Source organism: Meles meles, chromosome 1 (assembly GCF_922984935.1).
Source record: "Meles meles chromosome 1, mMelMel3.1 paternal haplotype, whole genome shotgun sequence".
NCBI classification, from domain to species: Eukaryota; Metazoa; Chordata; class Mammalia; order Carnivora; family Mustelidae; genus Meles; species Meles meles.
In genome coordinates, this window is record NC_060066.1 from 104,806,108 (window position 1) to 104,832,688 (window position 26,581).

The 26,581-nt window shown below is 36.3% G+C and overlaps 1 protein-coding gene across 1 annotated transcript in view; it reads right to left on the bottom strand.

Moving 5' to 3' along the window:
• Positions 1–919: 919 nt before the first annotated feature.
• UBE2V2 (ubiquitin conjugating enzyme E2 V2) overlaps positions 920–26,581 on the bottom strand; it is a 65,531-nt gene continuing 39,869 nt past the window's right edge. The window contains exons 2-4 of the mRNA XM_046010466.1: positions 18,055–18,203; positions 13,327–13,452; positions 920–4,653 (exon numbers count right to left, since the gene is read on the bottom strand). Coding sequence (XP_045866422.1) covers positions 4,507–4,653; positions 13,327–13,452; positions 18,055–18,203 — 422 coding nt within the window. The 3' untranslated portion in view covers positions 920–4,506. The remainder of the gene's footprint in view (positions 4,654–13,326; positions 13,453–18,054; positions 18,204–26,581) is intronic.

A 26,581-nucleotide genomic window follows, 5' to 3' on the forward strand; every position in this document is an offset into this window, starting at 1 on the left:
TTTTAACAAAAATAATTCAAAACAATACTGAGTCCACAAGTACTATTTTTCTCCTTAAAGTCCATACATTACTCAAGATTAAGAAATCTAGGCATTTAGATATTTTACTTTTCTTGTGTACTCAATTATTTTCTCTTTTGAGTATTACAATTATTGAAGAAAAATTTATCACCCTCTTTAAATTTGTCTCACCCAATTTAAATTATCTGGAGTTTAAAAAAATTATAGCAATAGAAAGATAATTTAAGATAATAAGCTGGACATCTAACAATCATTACTTGGCCAATGTGGCTTGAAAAGGAGTAAACAATATTACATTTCTTTGTCAGTTATCAACTGTGAAGAAAATCTACTTTTTTCCCTCTGTCAAAGGCTGCTAAACTATAATTCACCCCACCATTATAATAATAAAGCATTTACAATTACCATGCTTGTTGACTGGAAAAGGAGTCATCTTCGGACCCCCCAAAATGACATTAATTATCAAAACAAGTTTTACTACATATTGCAAATTTTCCAGGTTACTTTGTTATCTGTTTTTTAAAAAGCAATTATACTATATGAAGAATATAAAATCAACTGTTAACAGCGCTTCTTTATAACCTTTGAACAAATTTTTTTTAAAATTATCTAATTACTGCACCGGACAAATTAAAGTCTTTACTTTTAACTCAGTAACTATTTGATCTTTACTGACCACATGTTTCTCATTACTATTGGATTCTTAGTGCCAACTATTAGTCTTCCTTTGCGGGTAAAATACTAACTTCATTTTTGTGTAATTTCTTGGCTGCAAAAACTACCAGATAAGCAGCTGCTCATAATTGAATAAGGACAAGATAAAAGAATTCACACAAGTTTACACTGAGCAGCCAATGGATCACTGTATAAATCTTACATGGTGTTTGGTCAGTTATTCATTTTCGGATGATTCCTGGAATCTTTTAAGTTAAGAAAATGAGATCTATCTGGCTTTGACTGTTGATTTCCTAATGAACCTGCCAAAAAACTCTTACAGACTACATGGGAAATGAGATGAAGCCAACCCTTAGGAACTTTTTTTGGTGAGAATATCCAACTAAGGATGTAAACACCGTGGCAACCTCCTCATTTCTACTGTTGTTTTTATTTTTTTAAATCATGTACTCACTCCATGAGTTCCCAAAACTCCCTTATTCCACAAAATGATGGTTTTGACATCATTTTCTTTATCACCAAATACCTTCAAATTTTTCTCTCAGGAAATACATATGGCATATCTTTTATTTTCAATGTCCCTCTACATTTTAAAATAAAATTTTCAGTGTGAACTATGGTCAAGATTTCCATCCACTCATAATATAACTTCTATAAGGCATAAAAGATATTTTATTTCCATACATTTCCCACTTTTTAGAAACACAGTAGTGGATGGGAATTAACTGCCAATGCTCATATCAATTCTGTAATACACTGCATCCATTCCTTTTTATGATGTTCCTATTTTATATACAAAATACATATACCTTCCAAAATTGTGAGAATTGGAATCTTTTTGTGAAAATAACCAAAAACCAATCAAGTTGATACTGGAAAATTACACTGATACTTAGCAGAGAGGTAAACTCAGTGCCTTTTAGATCTTTCCCAGCAATAAACAACACTATGATTCTACACATAGGTCTAAAAAAAATACTTCTAAAATGAAATCGGGGAAAAAATTCCTTAAATACCTACCAAATCCCATTATTCATTATACCAGACTTTATTTTATGTACTTACATTCTTTAAACTGTATGTAAGAACACAGTAATGTGCTCATTAAAAGGGTTAACATAGTTTTGATGAGACTGTAATTCCATGATGCACCTACCAAAACTATCCAAAGCTGTACACACCGGATCTATTAAGGATCATGTAATAATATTTTCCAGCTGTATCCTCTAAATTTTCAAAACAATATTTCACATGTATTTATCAATAAAAATATACATAGTGGAAAATATTTAAATCAATGAATTGGCATTAAGTAATCCAGATTAACAAACCAGCTGTAAGTAAAACTAATGTATTCTCCAAGCACTTACTCAAATTGAAGTGTGATAAATTCTTTTAAAAGGATAGTTTGAAATGATAAATTTCTTCTACAGCACTACCCTTACAAATGTTAATGTTCCGTGATTCTGAAAATTAACACTTAACCCATAAACAAATGCCATCACTTTAAAATATTAGAAAAAATATGTTAAAACCAGCAATTCTGAAAACTAGTAACTAAAACCATTAAAGCATAACACTGACCTATAGGACAAGAATTTCATTTCTGTAATCTTTATTAAATTTGCTGATCATCCCCTAGGGTTGCAACTGCTAGTCTTTTAAACAAATTTCAAAGGCAATTTTACAGTTCATTTAATACCATACACTCCTATAACCTTAGCCACTTTAGAAAACAAAGGAAAGATTGCTTCAAAATGCGGTCTTAGAAATGTTACTATAATTAAGAGCAGCTCTATATTAGCTCCTTCTATAATCAACCAGTGTGTTTTAGATTGCCATGTATATCTTGATTGTTACATGCAAAATGGATTCTGCTTTGGAAACTAATTAGCATGCAGATTTCTGCAGAGATCAGTCCCAAAAACAAAACAGAGGAAATAAACACCCTCAGCCAACTCAGACAACATATACTTCAGGGGAGAACCCTTCACAATAGTGGATACGGGAAAAGGAAAGAGAACAAGTGATCAAGGTACCCAGATTCTCTGTCTACCAATATAATTTAAATTCAAATGGTTATTAAGCTACACTGTATGACAAGTCACATTTCCAAAGTGGAAAAGAAGTTGTTAGACTGATTTAGACTACCAGTAATGGTTTTACATATGAAGTCACTGTAAATCAAGTTCAACAATTCAAAATTTTTAAGAAAGTATGCCAAGATAATAATTCATTTCAAACCTACTTTAATAAATTACACATGCACTAATTTGTGGGTATATCATTTCTATGTGTCATCTGAAAGCATTTTAGACATCTTTGATAATTAAAAATAGCCATGTTGAAATTAGTAAGTTTAGACAAACTGTCACTAACTTTCATGTATTATTAACCAAGAAAAACTAGCTCAGAGCTTTAACTGTGAATGACTTGATAAAAACATGTCAGGGAACCTTTAAGAAATTTGTCCTTGGTACCTGATCACCCTTCTATTTTCTTCAGGGAATTCGTAAGAAAAAAAACATTTTTAACAAAGTAGTATACCCAGTGCTTTGAAATGAAAAACAGTGACTTAAAGCCTTTAGTAATTTTGGTAAAGGGAGAACATAAATGAGCTTTCAATTAAGAATTTCTATTTGTCAAAGTGGAGGTTAAGAGAAATTGGATAACATTAATCCCAATTAGAAGCACTGGGGGAAGAAATGTCACAGAAAATTATAGAAAAGGGAGGTTATAAAGAGAATGGAATGTGTATTCGGATAATTTGCAATTTATAATTCTGTAAGAACTGCTAGAATCCAAACATTTTTAAATAGTATTTCTGGCCAACTAGAATTTAAAATATAATACCTGCGATTCCTCTTTCTCCAAAAATGAAATTAAACTAATTAGGTAATTTGTTCTCTCAAATACCCTGCAAATTCTAATTCACAAGAAGTATGCAAAATAGGATAATAAAGGTGTTTATAGATGAATAGCTACAATAATTCCAATTTTTGCTACCTCAGCAAGGTACTATACATTTACCACATCAATATAATAGAAATGGCACGGTTTCTGAGGACATGTTCCACATTTTATTTACATTTTAAGACTAACTTTAATCTCAAAATCATATACCCATACACCTATTTCCTTTTTGTTGATTTCACTTAAATGCATGGTTTGTCAAACAAAGACTGTAAACAAATATTTACCATGTCTGTTACATGTAACACACAGGAACGGCTTTTAACAGAAAATTCATCGACCTCCCCCACAACATTTTTTATTATAAATACAGGTATCAAAACAATCCTGAACATTTTTTTGATACTACTAGTAGTCAGCACCCACACCGCTTCAAAAATTAACACAATTTGTGACAATATTCATTGTACCTGCTACTTTAGACAATTTCAACTGAAGCTCTTTCACTAAGTAAGATGGACAAAGCATGCCATTTCTGTTTTTCCTCTTGAAATTTGTTTTTACTTTTCAGAAACACACATGCTTCCACAGCGTCTGATTCTTCTCTCCATGCTTTCATCTTGTAAACCTGAATTCTACTTTGAGTACTCCAGGTTTATGCTTAAATGATAGTGCCTTAACAAGAGAAAAAAAAAAATTGTGCTGCATTTTTCCTCCTGTAACCTGAAAACATAATGGTGTACATATATTAAATATATTCTTACAAATGTCCAGGTCATATTTACCAGCTGGAATTCTTTTACTTAATGTGTGGGTATTTTGCATTGTAATATTTAATCAAGACATTAACATGAGTAGAAGGTTGTTGATTTAAGACAAGTTTGAGATCCACTAAAATTAATTGTTGTATGTTTGTCCTTCTGGTGGCTGTGGAAGCTTCATATTTTCTTTCGACATCATTAGACGTCTTAGCTCTTGAAGTACAACTTTAATGCTATATGAATTTTGCCATTTTGCTAACACTGGTATGCTCCGTGCATCGACCTAAAATGGGGAGAAAAGAGCAAAACTAACTACAAAGTTTAAAGTACTATGACACCAATTTATTAAACATACCTTAATGAGAAGAAATGATTTTAAAATTCATAGCCTGGCTCTACTTTCACAAAAGAGAACATCTGAAACTACAGGTTCACATCATACTTAGGAATAATAGTGCTTCTGTAACAGTATTTCCTAAAAATGTGTGTCGTGTGTGTGTGTGCTTTTCTGTATCTTACAATAAACATGTAGTGAACTTTGGACATCAGAAATAAGCAAACATTACATTAAATAACTACATATTTGCCATATATGTAATATATGTAAAATATGTAAACATATTTGCCAATTGCTTCTTGATGAGATAAGATCTGAAGGTTCCTCTCTATCTCCAAGGCCACTACCCAGAACCTGGGCAATTATCTTAAAGATTTTTTTTTTTTTTTTTTTTTTTTTTTTATTTATTTATTTGACAGAGAGAGATCACAAGCAGGCAGAGAGGCAGGCAGAGAGAGTGAGAGGGAAGCAGGTTCCCTGCCGAGCAGAGAGCCCGACGTGGGACTCGATCCCAGGACCCTGAGATCATGACCCGAGCCGAAGGCAGCGGCCTAAACCACTGAGCCACCCAGGCGCCCCTGGGCAATTATCTTAAATAGGATTTAGGAAAAAGCTGAGAACCTAATTTCTGCTTTTGGATTTTTTTACCAGTGTTTCCTTTGCATGATACTAAACTAACCTTCCATTGTAAAAGATTGACAGAACGGACTACAGCTCTTTCAAAGCCTTATTCCCAGATAACTGACATCACTTGACCTGTCTGGCAGTTCCCAGAAAAATCCCACCCACAGGGTTTTTCTTTTTCTGACCTCAAAATTCACCCACTGAGTACCACCTATTCCTCCTCCTAACCACATCCACACCTACCCCAGGCATTTGTCAAAAATAACCGGTGTCAATTGTTTTAACATCTCTGCTGCCTGGGGAAACAATACAAACAGGAAGGTGATCAAAATATTTCAGAGGAAAAACTGGGAAATGAGATGTCCATAGGGACTTTGAAAAGTTCCAACATATCCCTGGGAATCTTTAAGACCACATATGTACAGGGCTGTTCACAGGCTTACAAAAGACTTGATAAATACCCACCTGTGGCTGATCTTCAGTAATGCATAAAAAAAGATTCCGACCAAGTGGAATTTATCCCAGAACTGCAAGTTTGGCTCAGGATTTTAAAAGCCAGTCAATATAATATACCGTATTAACAGAGAACAAAAACCATAATTATTTCAATTAACAAAAAAAGGTATCTGATAAAAATCCAATTTTTCATGATTAAAAAAACACTTAAGAAACCAGGAGCAGAAGAACTTCCTCAGCCTGAAAAGGGGGATCTATAAAAACCTACAGTTAACATCATACTTAATCATCACTGCTACTCAACATGGTACTAGAGGTTGCAGCCAGGCAATCAGGCAAGAAAATGAAATAAGAGGCATCAGACTACAAAGAATGAATAGATCAATCTCTATTTGCAGGTAAAATGATCTTGTATATAGAAAATCCTAAGGTATCCATTAAAGAAACTAGCAGAGCTAATAAACAAATAGAGTAAAGTTGCAGGATATAGAATTGATTTATAAAAACCATGTCTATATAGTTGCAATAAGCAATCTGAAAATAAAATTAAGAAAATGCCATTTACAATTGGGAAAGAATAAAATGCACAGATATAAATTTAACAAAAGAAGTGTAGGACTGCTATAAAGAAAACTATAAAATACTGTTGAAAACTTAGACCTAAATAAATGGAAAGACTTCCCCTTATACATGGATCAGAAGATCTAATACTGCTAGGATGTCAATACTCCCTCAAAGTGGTCTACAAATTTAATTAAGCTCCTATCAAAATTTCAACTTCCTGGCACTTTTTATGTTTTTGTAGAAATGAACAAGGTTATCCTAAAATACATGTGGAAACAAGGAACCCAGAATAACCAAAACATTGTAAAAAATAACAAAGTTTTTCCAATTTTAAAACTTACTACAAGGGTACAGTAATCAAGATGGATGGTTCTTACATAAGGAATGATACTGGACCAATGGACTACAAATGAGAGCAGAAAAGTAAATCCATGCATATATGGACAACTAATCTTTTGACAAAGGTGTCAGAAAAACATACACAAAGAATAGTCTCTTTAATAAATGGTATTGGGATAACTGGATATCCACAAGCAAAGGAATGAAGTTGAACCGTTAACCCACATTATACATGAAGATTAACTCCAAATGGATCATAGATCTAAATTAAGAGCTTAAGCTATTTAAAAAAAGAAAACAGGAGTAAATCTTCATGACATGGCATTTGGCAATGGTTTCCTAAGTATAATGTCTAAGAGGCATACAACAAAAGAAAAAGTAGATAAACTGGCTACATCAAAACTTAAAATTTTTCATTGCAAACCACACCCTCAAGAAAGCAGAGGCAACTCAAAGAATGGGAAAATACTTGCAAATCATATATTTGACAATGGGCTCCTGTTCAGTATATAAATAATTCTTACAACTCAATTAATAAAAAGCCAAGTATTTCTCAATATACACAGCTGGAAAGAATGCAAAATGTAATGGTCACTTTGAAAAACAGTCTGTCTGGCTGTACCTCAAGAAGTTAAACATATAGTCAGTCATCATATGACCCAGTAATTCTATTCCTAGGTATACACCCAAGAGAAATGAAAAGATTTACCCATTCAACCTTGTACACAAATTCACAGTAGCAATGTTCATGATAGCCAAAAGCAGAAAAACCCAAACATCTGTCAGGTGATGAATGAATAAATAAAATGTGATATATCCATATAATGGAATTATTATTACTCAATAACAAAAAGCAATAAAGTACTGATATATGCTACAACACAGATGAACTTTGAAAATATTGTTTAGGGGGCGCCTTGGTGGCTCAGTGGGTTAAAGCCTCTGTCTTTGGCTCAGGTCATGATCCCAGGGTCCTGGGATCGAACCCCGCATCAGGCTCTCTGCTCGGTGGGAAGCCTGCTTCCTCCTTTCTCTCTGGGCCTGCCTTTCTGCCTACTTGTGATCTCTGTCTGTCAAATAAATAAACAATCTTAAAAAAAAAAAAATTATGTTGTTAAAGAAGCTAGTCACAAAAAAAATATTATTCCATTTATATGAAAAGTCCAGAATAGGTAAATCTATAAAAACAGAAAGATTAAACGTTGTTTATGGTATGGGAAGGCAGGACAGAAAGTGACAACTAAACTAATGGACATGGGGTCTCCTCTGAGAGGAACAAAAATGTTCTAAAAACTGGATTGTGGTAATGGGTCCACAACCCTAATACTAAAAGACACTGAATTATATGCACTGAATGAATTGTATGGTATGCAAATTATATCACAATAAACTGCTTAAAACAGAAAAGATAATTTTTAAATAATTCTTTTACAAGTAACTGAAATAATAAGAATATTATAATATTAAGATGTATTTATTTTTTTATTTTTGAAAGATTTTATTTATTTGACAGACAGATCACAAGTAGGCAGAGAGGCAGGCAGAGAGAGGGGGAAGCAGGCTCCCTGCTGAGCAGAGAGCCCTAGGCAGGGCTCAATCCCAGGACCCCAGGATCATGACCTGAGCCGAAGGCAGAGGTTTTAACCCACTGAGCCACCCAGGCACCCCAATGTTAAGATGTATTTAAAGTGATTACTCTAATGCTTTAACTAATGCAGTAGCAAGCCCCTTAGCCTATTTTAAGTAGACTCCATTAGCGAACAGGAGTTTACAAGTGGAGAAAATACCAAGCTCTTTCCAAAGCAGAAACAAACACAGCTGTAAAGTTACATGACAGTTAAATAAACAAGAAACTGCAAATCCTGTAAAATACCAACAGAATACACCAAAAAGGGAGGGGGGGTGAAAAAGAGAGGAAGGAGAAAAGAGCACGGGAAAATAAATATCATGTCAGAACAAATATGCATCTTATCATTCTATAATATACAATAACTTCTAAAACTTGAGACCTCATAGTATAAAGACCTATAATTTATGCTTTATAGTGCTAAACACCCCAAGGAATAATTCTGCCTTGTTGTATTAAATAGATACACACCAAAATTACTAAAGCAACACCCATAATTCACCAGGTACTTAAATAACCTCAAAATATATAATATAAAATTATGCCAGCATATCACCATTGATCAATGTGAGATTATGGCTATTTATTTACTAGTTATGAAAGTAATACTTTAAATTCTTAAATTCAAGAGAAAAACTGATGTCCAGTGTATTCACCCTACCTCTACCCTCTACACTCTAATAATTAAAATCAGTATTTCTTTTTCTGTTTCCAGACTGCCGATATGAAGTGTTGGTGACATGTACGATCACAGGGTACTGTTACACACAGCTAGGAGGACAGACATAGATATAATCCTATGGAGAGTAAGATGGCAGTATTATATCAAGTTGAAGGAAGCCCCACACCTCAGCAGACATTCCATTTCTGGGTGTATGTCCTGGAACAGTGCTACTCTAAGCATGTTTCATAGAATGACGCCAGGCCTTGAACTGATTTTTTGCTGGTGTACCGCAAGATAAACACAGAAATTGAGAGTGTTTCAAGAGTTCTATGATAATTTGACACAGAAATTTTTATTTAAAAAATCCAAACTTGTATTTTATCTTTTTTAATTTTATTTTCTTAGTAATTTTTATTGTATCTTACAAAAGTACTGATCTATAACATACTGGAACCAACAAACCAAGGAACCAACAGCCAAGTCTTGAGAAACACTGTCCTAGGGTAAAAGAATACATGTACAAGAATGTCCACAGTACCAATCTTTTCAGTGAAAACTGAAAACAGCCTAAATGCTCAGCAGGTGACAAATAGAGTATTAAAAAGAACAGTCTAATTTAAATGACTCAACATGAAAGCAGCTCAAAAATCACTGACAAAAGTGATACAAAACAGAAGTATACACACACATGCATAGTAAAAACAAAACAATCATGTTCAGAAATGATAAACACGAAATTCAAGATAAGACTACCTCTGAGGAAAGTGGAAGGGGAAACTTGGAAAGGAACACAAAGTTAACTATTTATAATATAGTCTCTCTTTAAAAAAAAGAAAAAAGAAAAGAAAAAAGGCTATTACAGATAAGACCAACATGCTAAAATCTGACAAGAGAAAATGGAAGATGCTGGTTATATCATTTTCTAAAACTTGTCTATATGTTAAAAATATTTCTTTTAAAAAAACGCCAAAAATGAGGATACCTGGATGACTTAGTCAGTTAAGCATTTGCCTTCTGCTCAGCTCATAATCCTGGGTTCCTAGGATGGAGTCCCAGCATTGGGCTCCCTGCTTGGCAGGGAGTCTGCTTCTCCTGACTCTGCCCCTCCCCCTTGGTTGTGCACACCCTCTCTGTCTCTCAAATAAATAAATAAATAAATAATCTTTTTAAAAAAGACACCAAAAATGAAAACTAAGAGAAAAGTGGTAATAAATTTATAGTAACTGCTATTATCAGAATAAAAGATTATCAGAGAAAAGATTATCAGAGTAAAAAAAGGGACAGAATTCAGACTAGAGAATCAGGAAGGACTTGTCTAAGAAAGTGACATTTACACTGAGAAATGAAGCATCCATAAGGATTGGCCAGAGTGGAGATGTCCAGACCAGAACAAACAATGTAACAGTCCTAAGGCAAAATGAAAGGTGTGTCTGGCAGTGAGTCCCAATGAGTCATAGCAAAAGGCATGCACAATGTGGCTGAAATCACTCAAGGCTATTAAAGCACAGAAGTGACATGACACAATTTGTATTTTAGAAAGATCCTCTGGCTCCTTGCTCTGGAAAGACTGGAGGAAGTAAGAAAGCAAAATCAGAGAGATTGTTGCAAGACAAGAGATGATGGTCAACATTCATTTGGTGGCAATGTAAACAGAAAAATAAGACCTGACTGACTCAAAGTTACATTTTAAACAAAGACTTCTAGGACTTAACAGTAGACAGGAAAGGGAAGAAAAACAGAGAAAGAGACAAAAATGTCAAAAAGTAGATAAGAGGGGCGCCTGGGTGGCTCAGTGGGTTAAAGCCTCTGCCTTTCGCTCAGGTCATGATCCCAGGGTCCTGGGATCGAGCCCCGCATCGGGCTCTCTGCTTGGCAGGGAGCCTGCTTCCTCCTCTCTCTCTCTCTGCCTGCCTCTCTCCCTACTTGTGATCTCTGTCAAATAAATAAATAAATAAATAAAAAATAAAAAAAATCTAAAAAAAAAAAGTAGATAAGACACCCATGAGGTCAGATAAACTCATTAGAGGTGTGCCTGAAATTTAATCCTGAACTTCCTAGTTCCTACAACAATGCAGAGCCCACCATTAATTACTTAATGTACAGAGTCTAAAATATGAAAACAAACCAGCAGTTGAGAAGAACAGCTACTCCTGGTAGAGAAATTTTTCTCTAACAAAAACAGAAATATTTTTGTTAAATTTCTTCCTCATAAAGGTAATGCTGTGTGTCACAAAAGAAATTCCCTGAACAGTATTCTTTCTGTAAATTCAAAATGTTTTATAATCCTACTTCTATAATATCTCTTATCACCTGACATAGAAATAGTTAAGTATGCACATTATAATTTCCAGAATAACCACTGAAAGAACAGAAACCGAATTTAAAAAGCTGAGAACCATTTCAAAAGTCGACAAGAAACAAAAACCACACAGGAAATCAGAAACCACAAAATAAGATAACTTATTAAACCAAATGTATTAATATATTATATATTAAATAAACTAAATGTTCCCAGTAAATTACAAAGAGTGACAGACTAACAGGAAGGACTCTCAGAACCCAGCTTCTAATTGGCATGTACCAGATAGGGAGGTTTAGAAGTGACCCAGCAGGCCCACAGCTGAGATTTCCAATGACCCATCTACCTTCTTCTTATCAGGGTCAGGCTTTCATCCAATATACCCAGCAGGGAGGCACCAGCCATTCTGGGTCCTAGCTGTGGGCCTGCATATTTGACTGAGGTTAGAGGCTAGACAGCTAGCTCTATGTCCAGAGCTCAACTTGTAGCCAAAGGGAATTACAAATGTAGAGAAGATGAAATATGGAATATACCCTATCGTGCTGAAATAGAATTGAAGGTACTGGTATAAACTTTTGGCTTTTTCGGGGTTTTGTTGTTGTTGTTTCATTTATTTGTCAGAGAGAGAGAGTACATGTGCCTGTGAGCAGTGGGAAGGAGGCAGAGAAAGAGGGAGAAACAGATTCCCCACTACTGAGCAAGAAGCCTGATGTGAGACTCGATCCCAAGACCCTGGGATCATGACCTGAGCTGAAGGCAGACACTTAACTGACTGAACTACCCAAGTGTCCCATAAACTCGGTTTTTAACAGATGATATATTAAGGTACACATATAGGTAGATAGGAAGAAAAGGAGGAAGGATAGGTAGACACATGTAATACACTGGGTAAAATTTAAAAAAAAAAAATTAGGGGCGCCTGGGTGGCTCAGTTGGTTAAGCGACTGCCTTCAGCTCGGGTCATGATCCCAGAGTCCTGGGATCGAGTCCCGCATTGGGCTCCCTGCTCCTTGGAGAGTCTGCTTCTCCCTCTGACTTTCTCCCCTCTCATGCTCTCTCTCACTGTCTTTCTCTCAAATAAATAAAATCTTTAAAAAAAAAAAAATTAGAGTATAAAAGAAAATTTTTAAGATGTTAATTACCATTGTTGAGGAAAAGGAATACAGGGATGGGATGAGGAGGAGCACACAAGAAATTAAGGATATTGGTAACATTCTATTTCCTAAGATGGATAATGTTCATTTTACTATTATGTTGTTGTTGTTGTTGTTATACTACCTAACATGTATTTTGCATGTTAGTGTGCCCTCAAGGGCATGGTATTTCAAGAGCCTGGATTTAAAATTCTTAACATGAGGGGCACTTAAGTGGCTCAGTCGGTTAAGTCTGCCTTCAGCTCAGGTCATGATCCCAGAGTCCTGGGATTGAGTTCCACATATATGGGGCTTCCTGCTCAGGGGTGAATTTGTTTCTCCCTCTCCTTCTGCCCCTCCCCCTGCTTGTGCTCGCTTGTGCTCTCTCTGTCAAATAAATAAATAACATATTAAAAAAAAAGTCTTAACATGAACCTTAACAACATACTGAAAATCAGCCTTCCCTGTGTCAATCTGGTCCAGCATGTCATTTTGGTTTATTTGCTTTCAACATACAACAATGTTCAACCCGTTTGTTCTAATACAGACAAAGTTTCCCTCAAAGAAAAGCCTCCTCTTTAAGAATACTCATCCTTTTAAACTCACCAAATGTACCTTAACCTTAAAGAAAAACAACATTCAAAGAGAAATAATGGTCATTTTTTTCACCAAATAAGGATTCAACTAAAATATGACTACTGAAGCAATTAATAAAACCCTAAGAAAACTGTTGTCAACATCTATCTAGGCTGTTACATACAAGTTTTTTAAGGATAGGTTGACTTATACGAGAAAAACAACCTAAGATTAATTTCTTTTAGACTTCTAGCCAAACAAAGTCCTTTTTAAATTTTAACTTTCTCCTGACTATATATTATTCATTATATAGGAATAAAATGATATTTTAACTTACCATTCCACTGGAATTATTAATTCCATTCATATTAATTTTGGTTACAAATCTAACTGATGGAGGAGCTTCTGGGTATTTAGGTCCACATTCTACTTTCAGGCTATATATTCTGTTTTCATAATTTGTCTGGAAGGCAAAAAATGATAATAATAATAATATTCAATTACTAATTAAAGAAGAAAAGTACAACATGAATATATCTGACATTACTTTATGATCAAGAATTTACTTTTCTACATTCAAATTTATTTGACTTATATGATCAGAAAAAAATGGAGCAAGCATACTTAAAAATCAAGGTTTTATAATATTAAAATTATTCTATAAAGTAATATCAAGAGACAGAACTTGCTTTTTGTGGCACAAACAATGCCTATAACAAATTAAAATGAAAAAACAAAACAAATTCAGACTTCAATAAAAAAAAGTTTATATTGTGTGGGGAGGCACTACTGACTTGTGTCACACATAAAGGTTCCCATTTGTCCAGAACAATTCTATCTATTCCTACTGTCCCAGTATTAATTATTAACAATACTTATTCACTCTCAAAAGGGACTGGCTGGACAGTACTTTACGCGATTACTTCACTTATCAGAGTCAGAATCAGAATCAGAATCTCCACAATCAGAAACTTCTAGCCAAAGGGAAAACAGCATATTATACCATCTTACTGTAATAAAACATAATTATTTCATGCCTCTTATTATATTTCTATTACTTCATTAACTTTGCGATTCATTAAATTCCATTTTCAGAGATACAACAGCAAACTTTATGTCTCTGTATCACTTTAAAATAGTTTCTTAATCAAGAAGTTGAACATCACCATATTATTAAACAACTATTTTAAAGCTACCAAACTAAAATACTTGCAGATTATTTAGGCTTATTTTCATGCTATAATTAAAATTAACTCTTTATCCTTACGGCTTTTGCTCACTTGGTTAACTTATTAATGTAAAATCAATAATAGTAAAGTAAAAAATAAATGAAAGTGACAAATTTAATACCTGTTGGTTCCTGCATAAACCTGGAAAAAAAATTAAGCTAACCATCTACAGATTTCACTTACCCAAACTGATCCACAGCTTCCTTTCCCTTAAGTAAGAGCTATTCCCAAGTGGAGGTCAGATCTGGGATATTAAACTACTGTAATTTAAAATGTATGCAACAATCTTGTACATATGATTATTAAATATTTTGACACTTTAGAAACACCTATATAAAAGTCATCCCAGTTTAACAGCACACATCCATTAACAACATGCCCAGTGCTTTGGATATGTATAGAAAGGACTAAAATCAGGGAGACCTCAAGGAAATCATCCAGTCTGTGGTTCTCCAATCTGGATATACATTAGTCTCTCTAAAAAACTTGCATTAAAAAATAATAGCCCCCAAGAAATTCCACAATGTTAGAAATACTCACTGTATGTGGAAGCAACCAGACTCTCACACTCTGCTGGGAGTAGAGAGTGGTAAAATCATTTTGAAAACAATCTGGCATTTTCTTATGGAGAGAAATAAGTGTACACATACCCTATGATGTAGCAATTCCATTCCTAAGCATTTTATCCCCCCACCAAAATGGAAACAAACATGTTCACAAAGGACTTTTTGTGAACTTTTAAATAAGCACAAAGTAGATAAAATCCAAATACCATGAACACAACTGATAAACATATTGTGGTATATATCCATACAGTAAAATACTACACAGTAATAAAAGAAACACACTCCTACTATATGGAACAAACAGGTGAATCTCTAAGATACTAAGTCAAAAGAAGCAGACCAGTAAATACAAACACTACATGATTCCACTTACACAAAGTTCTACAACCTACAAAACTGCTCTAAGGTGCAGGGAGTAGTGCCTGGGGTGGAGGTGGGAAGAGGCAGAGGTAATTGAAATGTTCTGTCTCTGGAGTATAGGCAACAGGTATATTTTTGGAAATTCATGGTAAGATTTGTGGATTTCATTATATGTAAATTATACCTCAACATTTTTTTTTTGGTAAGTTAAAAAAAACTAAGTTAGCCTTTTGGTCTAATTCAATGCTTAGAGTAAACATTGTCTTAGCTTTGGGCACTATGGGCTAATTTTATAACCTCTAAATTTCAAAAAAACAGCCCTATCCTTCTGTTACCTAATAAAATAGTAAAATAAAAAAGTAAAAAAGGAACTAATATTTACTAAATATATACTATAGTCAGACACCTTCCTGTTGTCTAATTAAGTCATTTAATTCTCCGTATCTCTTTAAGATTTTGAGAGAGAGAGAAAGAGTGCTTACACATGCGTGAACAAGGGGAGGGGTAGAGGAAAAGAGAGAATTTCAAAAAGACTCACACTAAACTGGACACAGGGTTCAATCCCATGACCCTGAGATCATGACCCGAGCTGAAATCAGGAGTCAGACGCTTAAACTGAGCCACCCAGGCACCCCTCCAATATATATATAAAGTTGGGTGTAGCATCTCCATTTACATATAAGGAAACTTGGAAAAGTTACTAAACCTCTAATGCTAGAAAGTATTGCTTCAAAAAATGTAAAACTCAAACATATACGGCAAAACAAAATTGCTAATCATATAAATCCAAACGAATACAGAATAACATTTAAAAAGGCATCTTAATAATGCACAAAACAATTTAAAAACCACTTGCCAAGTAACGGTATGGTAAGGTAAAAATTTTCACATTATCCTGGTTGGATGTAGATACCTAAAGCTGGGAACAAACTGCTCTAAACATGGCACCTTCTAAAGAGAAAACAACTAAAGTGAGACACCAACCCCTGCAGATTTTATTAAAAGGCAACTGAACGAGTGTACAAGCACTCGCCCCACTGAGTCCCACATGCCTCATGAGAGAGGTTAAGTGGAGAGAGGGTAGGTGATGCAGGGCAGAACTCACTGGCTGGCTACAAAGACTCTGTGCCTTTATGAGGTGCTCCCCTCTTGCCTGGAAGTGAGAAGAGGCTCCAAGACCCCCACTCCCAGAAAGGGGAAAGCCCAATGAACAGAAGCCTTAGCATGGCCACTGGCAGCACTGTGTCTACATAACCTTTCAAGCAAGCCAGATCTCCTCCCCAAAGCAGAGCAGCCTTCACTATGCACTGGCACAGCCTGGACACAGGAGCTTCCTGCAGTTTAGTGACACCAGGAAAGACACCTAGTCCGGGGAGTCCTGCTGGTGACCCCAAAAGTGTGAGATCAAGTGGGAGTTGCTCTTCCATATTTGCTTATGCTATGGGACAGCCCACAGAATCACTGAGGAACTCATACACAAGCTCCAAAACATTCCTAACGTTTTAAGCCCACTGGAGGTAGTGCCTGGAGAAAAACTAAATCTAAATAATTTCAAATTTATATTCTACTAAGTTCAGACTGTCAAATCTTCAAACTATTCATTAAGAATGTTGATAAATTAAATCACTTTTTTTTAACCAAACATGGTAATCACATTCATAGGCAGTGAAAATCATGGTTTTCATTACAAACACCAAGTTATAAAATAAATCAAGAACCTTAACCATCAGTACTACATTTCCTTCCCCAAATATCTCATGGAAAAATCAAGGCAGTGGAAGGAAGTCAGAGTTTGTTAGGTTAGTACTGTGTTCAAATTTTGCAAAGGAATACCAGAAAATATAAAACATACATTAATTCACTCACTAAAGTTAACACTATTGATTACTTGGATCCATTTTTCTTCTGTAATAATCAAGAGGAAATCTAAACCCTACCCAACAGCAAAACAGTTGAAATGCTCCCATAAGGTAGCCATTAGTATATAATACCGAAGACTTAAAAAAAAAAAAAAAAAAAAAAACTTCAAATTAGTGCTCTTTTCAGCAAGTCACAACGTTACACAATACATATTACATATTTCAAAGACTCACTGCCAAGAGTGTAGTAAATGGGATCTTTGAGTATGGAATGCAATGTACAAAATATTTCCCAGTCTGGAAAAGATTTTGAGTAAAAATAAAACTTTAAAACCTTGAGAAAGATCTAAGAATAAAACACAATGGGCCTGTTGCCAACAAAAGAAAATATACAAAAATCAGAGACTTTTCTATATACTTTATTAATGAAAAAATTGATACCTATAGCATTTACAAGGCAAGTCAAATGTCAAAAGAGCAAACAACAGTGTGCACTCAATACAAACCAATTTAGAAACCCTTGGTTACACACACAGCAGATTAGTAACACATTACGTCAAAATACACTGTTTGCTCTTCCCAAATACCCCTCCATTTCCTCACCTTTTCTCCTCTCTATCTGGAATGTTCTCCATCCCCATCACCACCTTCTGAAATCCTACCAGTCAGTCCTTTAAGGCTCATTCCAAAGGCAACTTCCTCCACTGTTCAGCCTTCCTCAATTATTCCAGCTAGAAGAAACATATTCTGAAGTCCCGTAGTGAACTTTCTCTGTCATAGTTAGAATCTGTCATTTGTATTTATTCTCCTCCACTAAACTGCAAACACCATGAGGGCAATGACCATATCAATCTTTTCCCCCCCAGTCCTCCATAAAATCAAGCATTACATCCTATACACAAGAAGCATCAATAAATGTATACAAAATAAATTAAAAGGGAGGAATTATTTCTGTTAGAAGTGATAATTATTTTAATATCAATATAAAATAAAATTCTTACTCTAAAATGACAGTAAGTAATAGAAAAAATATGTAATTTATAGCACTGACCCTTGGTGGCCCAATAATCATGCCTGTCCACCTTGTAAGTGTCATATCTTCATCATCTTCAAGGCCCCAGCTAACCGTACCATCGCCTACTCCTTTTTGTCCTTCTTCAAGTTCTTCCAACAAGCGAAAATTACGAGGAACTTTAACTCCTATACAAAAGAATGTCAATGTAAATGTAAAAAGCCCATAATTACAACAGCTGCATATATTCAAATTCAACTTTTTCCAAATTAACCTTTAAGACCAAATTCCCTTTAAGCATTCTGCCCTAGAAAATGCTCAATTTAAAAACTAGTCAAAATGAAAACACTGAAGAGAAAGCACTGTACCAAATATTAACTGCAATACAGATCATGTATATAAATTCCTAATTAATGTTATCCTGATAAAAATCAATCCATGAGTATTTTCCCGTAACTGAGATTTCTGTCCCAAGCCTAGAACACTGCATCAAATAAATGGGCAAAGACCAGAACGTTCATAAAAGCTCAAATTCATTAACATACACTCTCTAATGCTTTTTAAAGAATGGAATTATGTTCCAACTTAAAAAAAAGGCACTAGAAAGTACTATTTTTTTCGAGAATGCTGAAGCAGCCCCATCCACAGTCCCCAGTCAGTTTCCTTTACTATCCTCGCCCCAAACAATAGGGTCTTACCTCTCCCATGTCAGAATGCCGCTTAATCATCACTTGGAGAGTTCCTCCATTTAAGAACAACTCTCCTCATGAATGTAACAGTTTCCTAGGACACACCCTTCACCTCTGGGCCCAACCCAGCAAATTACTCATAATCCACTAGTCCTTATCACACCTCCCATTCTTTAGACCTCATCACCCCTACTTTATTTTTAAAATCTTAACACAGATGTCTTCTCCTCTGCCTAGAATTCCCTAGCATTTCCAAGTTTTCTCTTTCATTCTCAGTAAACCTGGTCTTTGCTACCACTGTGAACTCCAATACCTAGAATCCAACCATGATTCTTCTAACTGACCACAACCTTTCCTAAAATTATTGGCCTGGCCTCTCCAAAGGATAGATCTTGTGGTCTCACATGTTCTCAACAACATCAAGCTTGAAACATCCCCCAGTCCCACCACGTAAGTCTTGAAAAAATTAGGTAAATGTCCCAGAAGCCTCTCTCTCTGGTTCTGGAGTTTGCACATATATTCTTGTGTACTCTCTCTCATGCATGCACACACACGATGAAGCAGAAAGAAGTGACATTTTATTTTTTTTAGAGACATCTCTTCTAAAGCAACTGTCAATTTGTGTAACCTCTCTCTTGGTAAAACCAAAACATCTTTCACTTATTGATTCATACTAATCTTTCCAGACATACAATGAAAAAGCAATAAATATTGTAACTTAAGTGAACACTAGACATTTTATGTACTGTGCTTTATTAAAAAAAATGCTTGAAAATCTTGGGCCACAAAAATATGGAGCTGTCATAAATCACAATAAATAAGAATAGTCATTATTACAACTATTATGATTATCAATAATCACTTGTTTAGCATACACTGTATGCTAATTTAAGCAAATTATCCCATTTAATCCTAAAAGCACCCATTTTACCACTGTAGGAACTGGGATATAAAGAAGTTATGTGACCTACCCAAAGTCACACAAGCTATACGAGACAGATCCTCAATTTCTAGACCAAAGCCACTTTTAACCACCAAGCTGCACAGCAGTACAAACTACACAGGCAGCATATCCTGGCACAGATACAAAATCAGACTGCCCAAGTCCAGTTCTGCTAACCACTTGATATGTGACCCCAGCCCTATTTTCTCGTCTATAAAAGTGAGGTAACAGTAGTTCCTACCCACAGAATCACTGTGAAAACTAAACAAGGTAATCCATCTTAAACTCAATGTTGACTATGATGGTAATTTCAGTATCTGTTTTTAGACAGAATTACATAAAACTTCTATTAACCTCCATCTAAGCTTTGTGAGAAGAAAAGCTCTTTGTACAACCCTATGAGGTGGACCCTAGAAATATTATCCTAAGCTGCAAGTTTCTATTCACCTATCATTGTTACTCTCCTGTAACTTATAGTCATTACCTCCACAATGTATTGCTACTGAGTTTTTAAAGTAATCCTAAATGAACATGATTACCCTTGCCCTTATGAAGTCATTCCCCAAGGATTATTATAAATTTGCATTATTATAAATTATTATAAGTGTTTCCTCCTAGTTATAAACAATTCAATCAAGTGATCTTGATGAGCATCCAAAACAACAAAGCAAACAATGTAAAATTAATGTTTCTCTTTACATGAGTGCCATAAAAATGATAAACCTAGTTACTGCTAAACTTTTCACCCTTTATACAGCTTTTTGGGAAAATAGTTCTAAAACTGATAAATCTATTACTCACAATACTAACATTTAGAAAGTTGTAGCAGCTTAAACTATTTTAATTTTAAAGTGTAAGACAAACAAAAACCAAAAACCACTGAGCTGTATTTTCAAATTCAGGACTAGAGCACTGGCTTTATTTCACCTAACCACCAATGTCTGTGAAGGAAAAAACAAAGCCACAAGATGGGGATGTTGCTCCATGAAAACTGAAGTATTACACAGCTACCTTCTAGATCTCTTGCCATCTATGAGTCTTTTTCTACAGTTCTACTTGTCTTTTTCCTGTATATCTGTGTGTGTTGTTTTGTTAATGGTTTTAAATATTTTACCTCCTTATTCTGGGTTCAGTTATAAATAAATAAATAACCCATAAATCTATCCCTTTCTAGCTGAAACTTTTAAAATGCTGTCAATATTTGGTCCAGGAGAACACGAGATCATCTAGTCCAAAACCTAACACTTGAGAGTAAAGAAACTTACCACCAGAAATGTTAGGTAATTTTCCTAAAGTCACTTAACTATGTGTTTGTTGACAAACCAAGTCCAAAACCCATCTCCAGGCTTCCTCCACTAATCAATCTAGTCTCTTCATCACAATGAACCTGCACTTCTAAGACGTAACACCAAAAAAACTACATTCACAATGCAAACGACCTAGGAAACATGCTTCCAGCTTTAAATCTGAAGGATATCAAATCCCAAATCATTTGCCTTTAATTCCCATGATACCAAAAATAAAAGCATAAGTTTCACCTTTTTCAAATTACAGCAAAAATGGTATAAGACCTTGAATAGTAATAAATCTATCAATATGTCCACACAAACATATGAGAAATGGTAACAAAGCAAATCTATCAGTTTGCAATTAATAATCTAAATTAAGGAAGTTCTCGGGACGCCTGGGTGGCTCAGTGGGTTAAGGCCTCTGCCTTCGGCTCAGGTCATGATCCCAGGGTTCTGGGATCGAGCCCCACATCAGGCTCTCTGCTCAGCGGGGAGCCTGCTTCCTCCTCTCTCTCTCTCTGCCTGCCTCTCCCCTACTTGAGATCTATCAAATAAATAAATAAAATCTTTAAAAATAATAATAATGAAATAAATTAAGGAAGTTCTAAAGTAACAGTAAAAAAAGGTAAGCGGTATCACAGTTTTAGAGAGGGCAATGTGGATTCCAGTTCAGCAGCTGATGATAAACAGTCTAAGATGTACAAAAGTCCCCAAAATTCAAGGAATAATTATGGTCACTATTTTAATGTACTTCTCTTCAGATTATTTTCCATATACAAAATATGGTTTCCATGTTTTTTGCCAAAATGAGATCATGACTCATAGTTCTGTAACTTCCTTTCCCCCCCTACTTATGAACATCTTTCTATGACAGACATTATCAAATGCCATTTTAAAATGCCTGCTTGAGGGGCAGGGGTTGGGAGACTAGACCAGAGTAATGACCACCTACTCAAAAATTAAAGAAGAACACCTGTAGGAATGGAATAAATCTTTTCTGTGTTATATGCTTTTCAACCATTCTTTAGCCGATCCTCAAGAACACCCAAGTCAGCAATGGGTCCCCTCCCCTTACCATACTACCCAGAGTACCCAGAGGTTAAGGAAGAGAGTATCTGGGGCATGTGTGTCCCTCCCCTTATCACACTACCTAGAGTATCAGTGTATGAGGTTAAGGAAGAGAGTAGCTGGGGCATGTGTGCTATGGGAAGCAACCAAGTTATTTACCTATCCCCCTGCAGAATTCTTACATGTGGGTTGCAACAAACCTGAGCAGACACACTGTTAAGATGGAATTCATGAAGAGTCCCCACCTGTGACATTAGTTCTCTGGTTCTGCCCCATAGTGGGAGTTCTGAGTTCTCCTCAAACCCCAACAAGCTGACTGATTAAAAATAATATACTTACTGAGCACCTCCTATGAGACAAACATTTGCTGAAAACTTTACAGGAAGATTACTTCACTAAATCTCACCTTGTAAACTGATATAATATCACCATTTCACTAGATAAGAAAATTAAAACTTAAATTACTGAATCTTATCAAATGAAACTGCTACTATTTAGGCATCTTTTTAACCAACAGAAAGAGTAATCTCATAAAATTCAATCTAATTACATGGAGAGTGACTGAGTCAGGGTTGAAGCTCTTAGCCATTATTCTCCAATGCCACCTCATGGAACCCACTAGTCCCAGATGGAACTCTTTACCCTAGCCACTACTAACTTGTCCAAAGTCCCTGCAAATCAGATGGGGATGAGAGACACATCTTGACCAACTATGAAAGAAACTCTGACAAAATACATACAATTCTGAATTCCCTTAAAAGGAATCTTTCTATATGTCTCACACTGGGTATACTCAAAACACTCCTATCCAAGAAAATAACATAGCATTTTATATTTTTCAAATCACTTTCTCATACAGCCATTTATTTGTATATAAAAGAAATCTTTTGAGCTATATTGGACAGCTACATCCACATCTACAAAGACCAAAACATTAAGTAATTTATTTAAGACCATGGTAAACTAACAACTGAGTCAAAACTAATATTCAAATTTCCCAACACAGTTACAACACTCTATCACTATATACTGTATCTCAAAATCCAGAAAATTTTATTCATTTTTACTTTTTTAAGTAAGCTCTATGCCCAATGTGGGGCTTGAACTCATCACCCCAATATCAAGAATCACATGCTCCACCAACTGAGCCATCCAGGCATCCCAAAATTCAAAAAAAAATTTTAAAAGTAGGGAGATTATAGGGGCGCCTGGGTGGCTCAGTGGGTTAAGCCTCTGCCTTCGGCTCAGGTCATGATCTCAGGGTCCTGGGATCAAGCCCCACATCTGGCTCTCTGCTCAGCAGGGAGCCTGCTTCCCCCACCCCTCTGCCTGCCTCTCTGCCTACTTTTGATTTCTGTTAAATAAATTAAAAAAAAATTTTCTCTCTGTTAAATAAAATCTTAAAAAGAAAAACAAAAAAGTAGGGAAATTATAGATTTGAGGGGCAAGATGGCAGAGAAGTAGGAGACCCTGTTTCAACTGGTCCCCTAAAATGAGCTAAGTATCCACCAGAACACTCTCAACACCCATGAAATCAGCCTGAGATGTAAGAATATACACTTCTGGATCTCTACGAGGGCAAAAGACATCAGTGGAGAGGTAAAGTGGAGTGGGAATGCTCCGACTGCTATCAGAGGATAAACAGAAGGGGAGTCACCAAAAGAGACACCCTGGAAAGTAATACACCAATAGGAAAGTGCCCTGTGATTGGGGACCAGCATTAACCTGGAGTCTAGTTAAAAGCACTCAAACAGGGGCGCCTGGGTGGCTCAGTGGATTAAGCTGCTGCCTTCGGCTCAGGTCACGATCTCAGGGTCCTGGGATCGAGCCCTGCAACGGGCTCTCTGCTCCGCGGGGAGCCTGCTTCCTCCTCTCTCTCTGCCTGCCTCTCTGCCTACTTGTGATCTCTCTCTCTGTCAAATAAATAAATAAACTCTTTAAAAAAAAAAAAAAAAAAAAAAAAGCACTCAAACAGAGTAAAAGACCTTAAGGGGCAACTGGTGGAATCAGGTGGTCATGGGCACGGGCCTAACCCACGGTCCTAGGACAGTCACCACAGGAGACCACCCACGCCACAGAGAGTTCAGCAGGGGCCCCCAGTCCATGGTCCCTGAGCCCACGACTTTCAGCTGTTTGCACCACTACAGGGGTTGGGCATACATCCGCCTGCGCCTGAGAGAACACACGGCAAACTCCAGTTGGGGTTCTTATGCCCACAGCCTTCCGCAACCTCTGAGGCAGCGGAATCTGAGCACACCCAGCATGAGCCTTGACTCTAGACAGCAGTTCCAGCAAAGGCACCCACGGACCAGTATCACTTGCAGTTTTAGTGGCACAGGGGTACAGAGACAAGAGGGGCCTTGGATGGCCACTAGAATGCTGGCTGGGGGTGCATACCGCCTGTGGGAGGTTGTGGTTTTCAGTGGAGCTTGCAAAGGGAGTCTGTGTGTTCTGGACCACCCAGAGGGCAACAGTCTGAGGTTTCTCTCTCTGAGGTGGAGGTCTGGGAGCAGACAGATTCTTTGCTCTGACCCTCTGAAAAGACACAAAAAACCCACGAAAGAACAAAAACCCCCAGAAAACAAAAGCCTGAAAATCCAGTTTCCACAGAGCCCAGCCCCTTGAAACTCAACACAAGCAAAACTGACTGGAAAACAACACGGGAGCCCACCCACCCCAGAAGACAAGCCAAAAGAACAAGAGGAAACCACCAAAGGGTCCCCATAAAACTGTAAAACCCCAACATCAGAGGAAAACAATATATTAAGCTCCCAATATTGCCCCCAAACCTGTATATTTCATATATAAAACTTTTTTTTAACTCGTTCTCACGATTCTTATTTTTTTTAACCTACTTAACATTACAACTAGAGGTTTAATACAACATATTCCATAATAACTTTTTAACTTGAACTTTTTTTTTTAAGATTTTATTTATTTATTTGACAAACAAACATCCCAAGCAGGCAGAGAGGCAGGCGGGGCGGGGGGGGAAGGGGGGAAGGAGCAGGATCCCCGCCGAGCAGAGAGCCCAATACGGGGCTCAATCCCAGGACCCTGAGACCCTGACCTGAACTGAAAGCAGAACCTTAACCCACTGAGCAACCCAGGTGCCCCTAACTTGAACTTTTTTCATGCTTATAACTATATTTCTTTTTGTCTTTTTTTTCTTTAATATACATATAAATATAAGCTTCAAGATAATCCTTTCCCCTATTTAATGGTACCCATATATATAAACCAGTTTCAATCTCCCTTTATCTCTGGAAAGTTGAGTCCTTTAACAAAGATAACAAGATACACCCAGGAAAAAAAAAATAACCCTCCTCGCCCACATTGAGATTTATAACCACACTCCCATTTTATTCCTCTGTCAGTGTTTCTGTGTATTTGTTTCAGTTCTGGGTTATATTAATCTTATTCTTGGGGTTCATTTTGGTTGGGATTTTCTTTTTTTTCTTGTCCTTTACTTTGTCATTCTTGTTTGTTCTTGTTTATGTACCTCATACATCTTACTTTGGGGGCCCTTTCTGGCTGGGTTTTCTTTTTTTTTTTCTATTTTTCTGGTGGGGACTTCCAATTGCTCCGAAACTTTCCAGGGTGCACCTCGCCTCAATCATGGCTGAAAGATTCAGTTATACATTCCCTCAACAACTTCTCACCAAAATAACGAGGAGGAGGAACACCCAACAGAGGAAAAAATCAGAGACTCTGCCGTCCCCATTAGAACTACTGGATATGGACATAAACAGTATGTTGGAAAGAGAATTCAAGATAACAATTATCCAGGCAATGGCTAGGTTGGAGAAGGCCATTAGTGACAACACAGAATCTCTAAGGGTGGAAGTGAGAGCCAATATGGCAGAAGTTAAAAACGCCATCAATGAGATCCAATCTAATCTAAATACTCTTAACAGCTAGGGTAACTGAGGCAGAAGACAGCATCAGTGATCTAGAAGACAAGCTGATAACAAAGAAAGATCAGGAGGAGTCCTGAAACAAACAGCTTAGAAGCCATGAAAACAGAATTAGGGAAATAAATGATGCCATGAAACATTCCAACGTCAGAATTATTGGGATCCCTGAGGGGGTAGAGAAAGAGAGAAGAGTGGAAGATACAGCTGAACAAATTCTGGATGAAAATTTCCCCAATCTGGGGAATGGAACAAGTTTCGTGACCTAGAGTCAAAAAGGATACCCCGCCAAGATCAATGAATCTAGAAAGACATCCAGACACTTAATTGTGAAATTCACAAATCATAATCAGACAGGAGGTCTTAAGGACAACCAGGCAGAAGAGATTCCTTACATACAGAGGAAGGACCAACAGATTAAGGTCAGATCTTCCAAAGAAATCTGACAAGCCAGAAAGAGCTGGCAAGACATATTCAGGGCACTAAATGAGAAGAACATACAGCCAAGAATACTTTATCCAGCAAGGCTGACATTCAAAATGGATGGAGAGATAAAGAGCTTCCAAGACTCGCAAGGTTTAAAAAGGTGTGTGACCACACAGCTGGCACGACAAGAAATGTTAAGGGGTGTTCTATAAAAGAAGATCCTGAGTGTCATAGAAC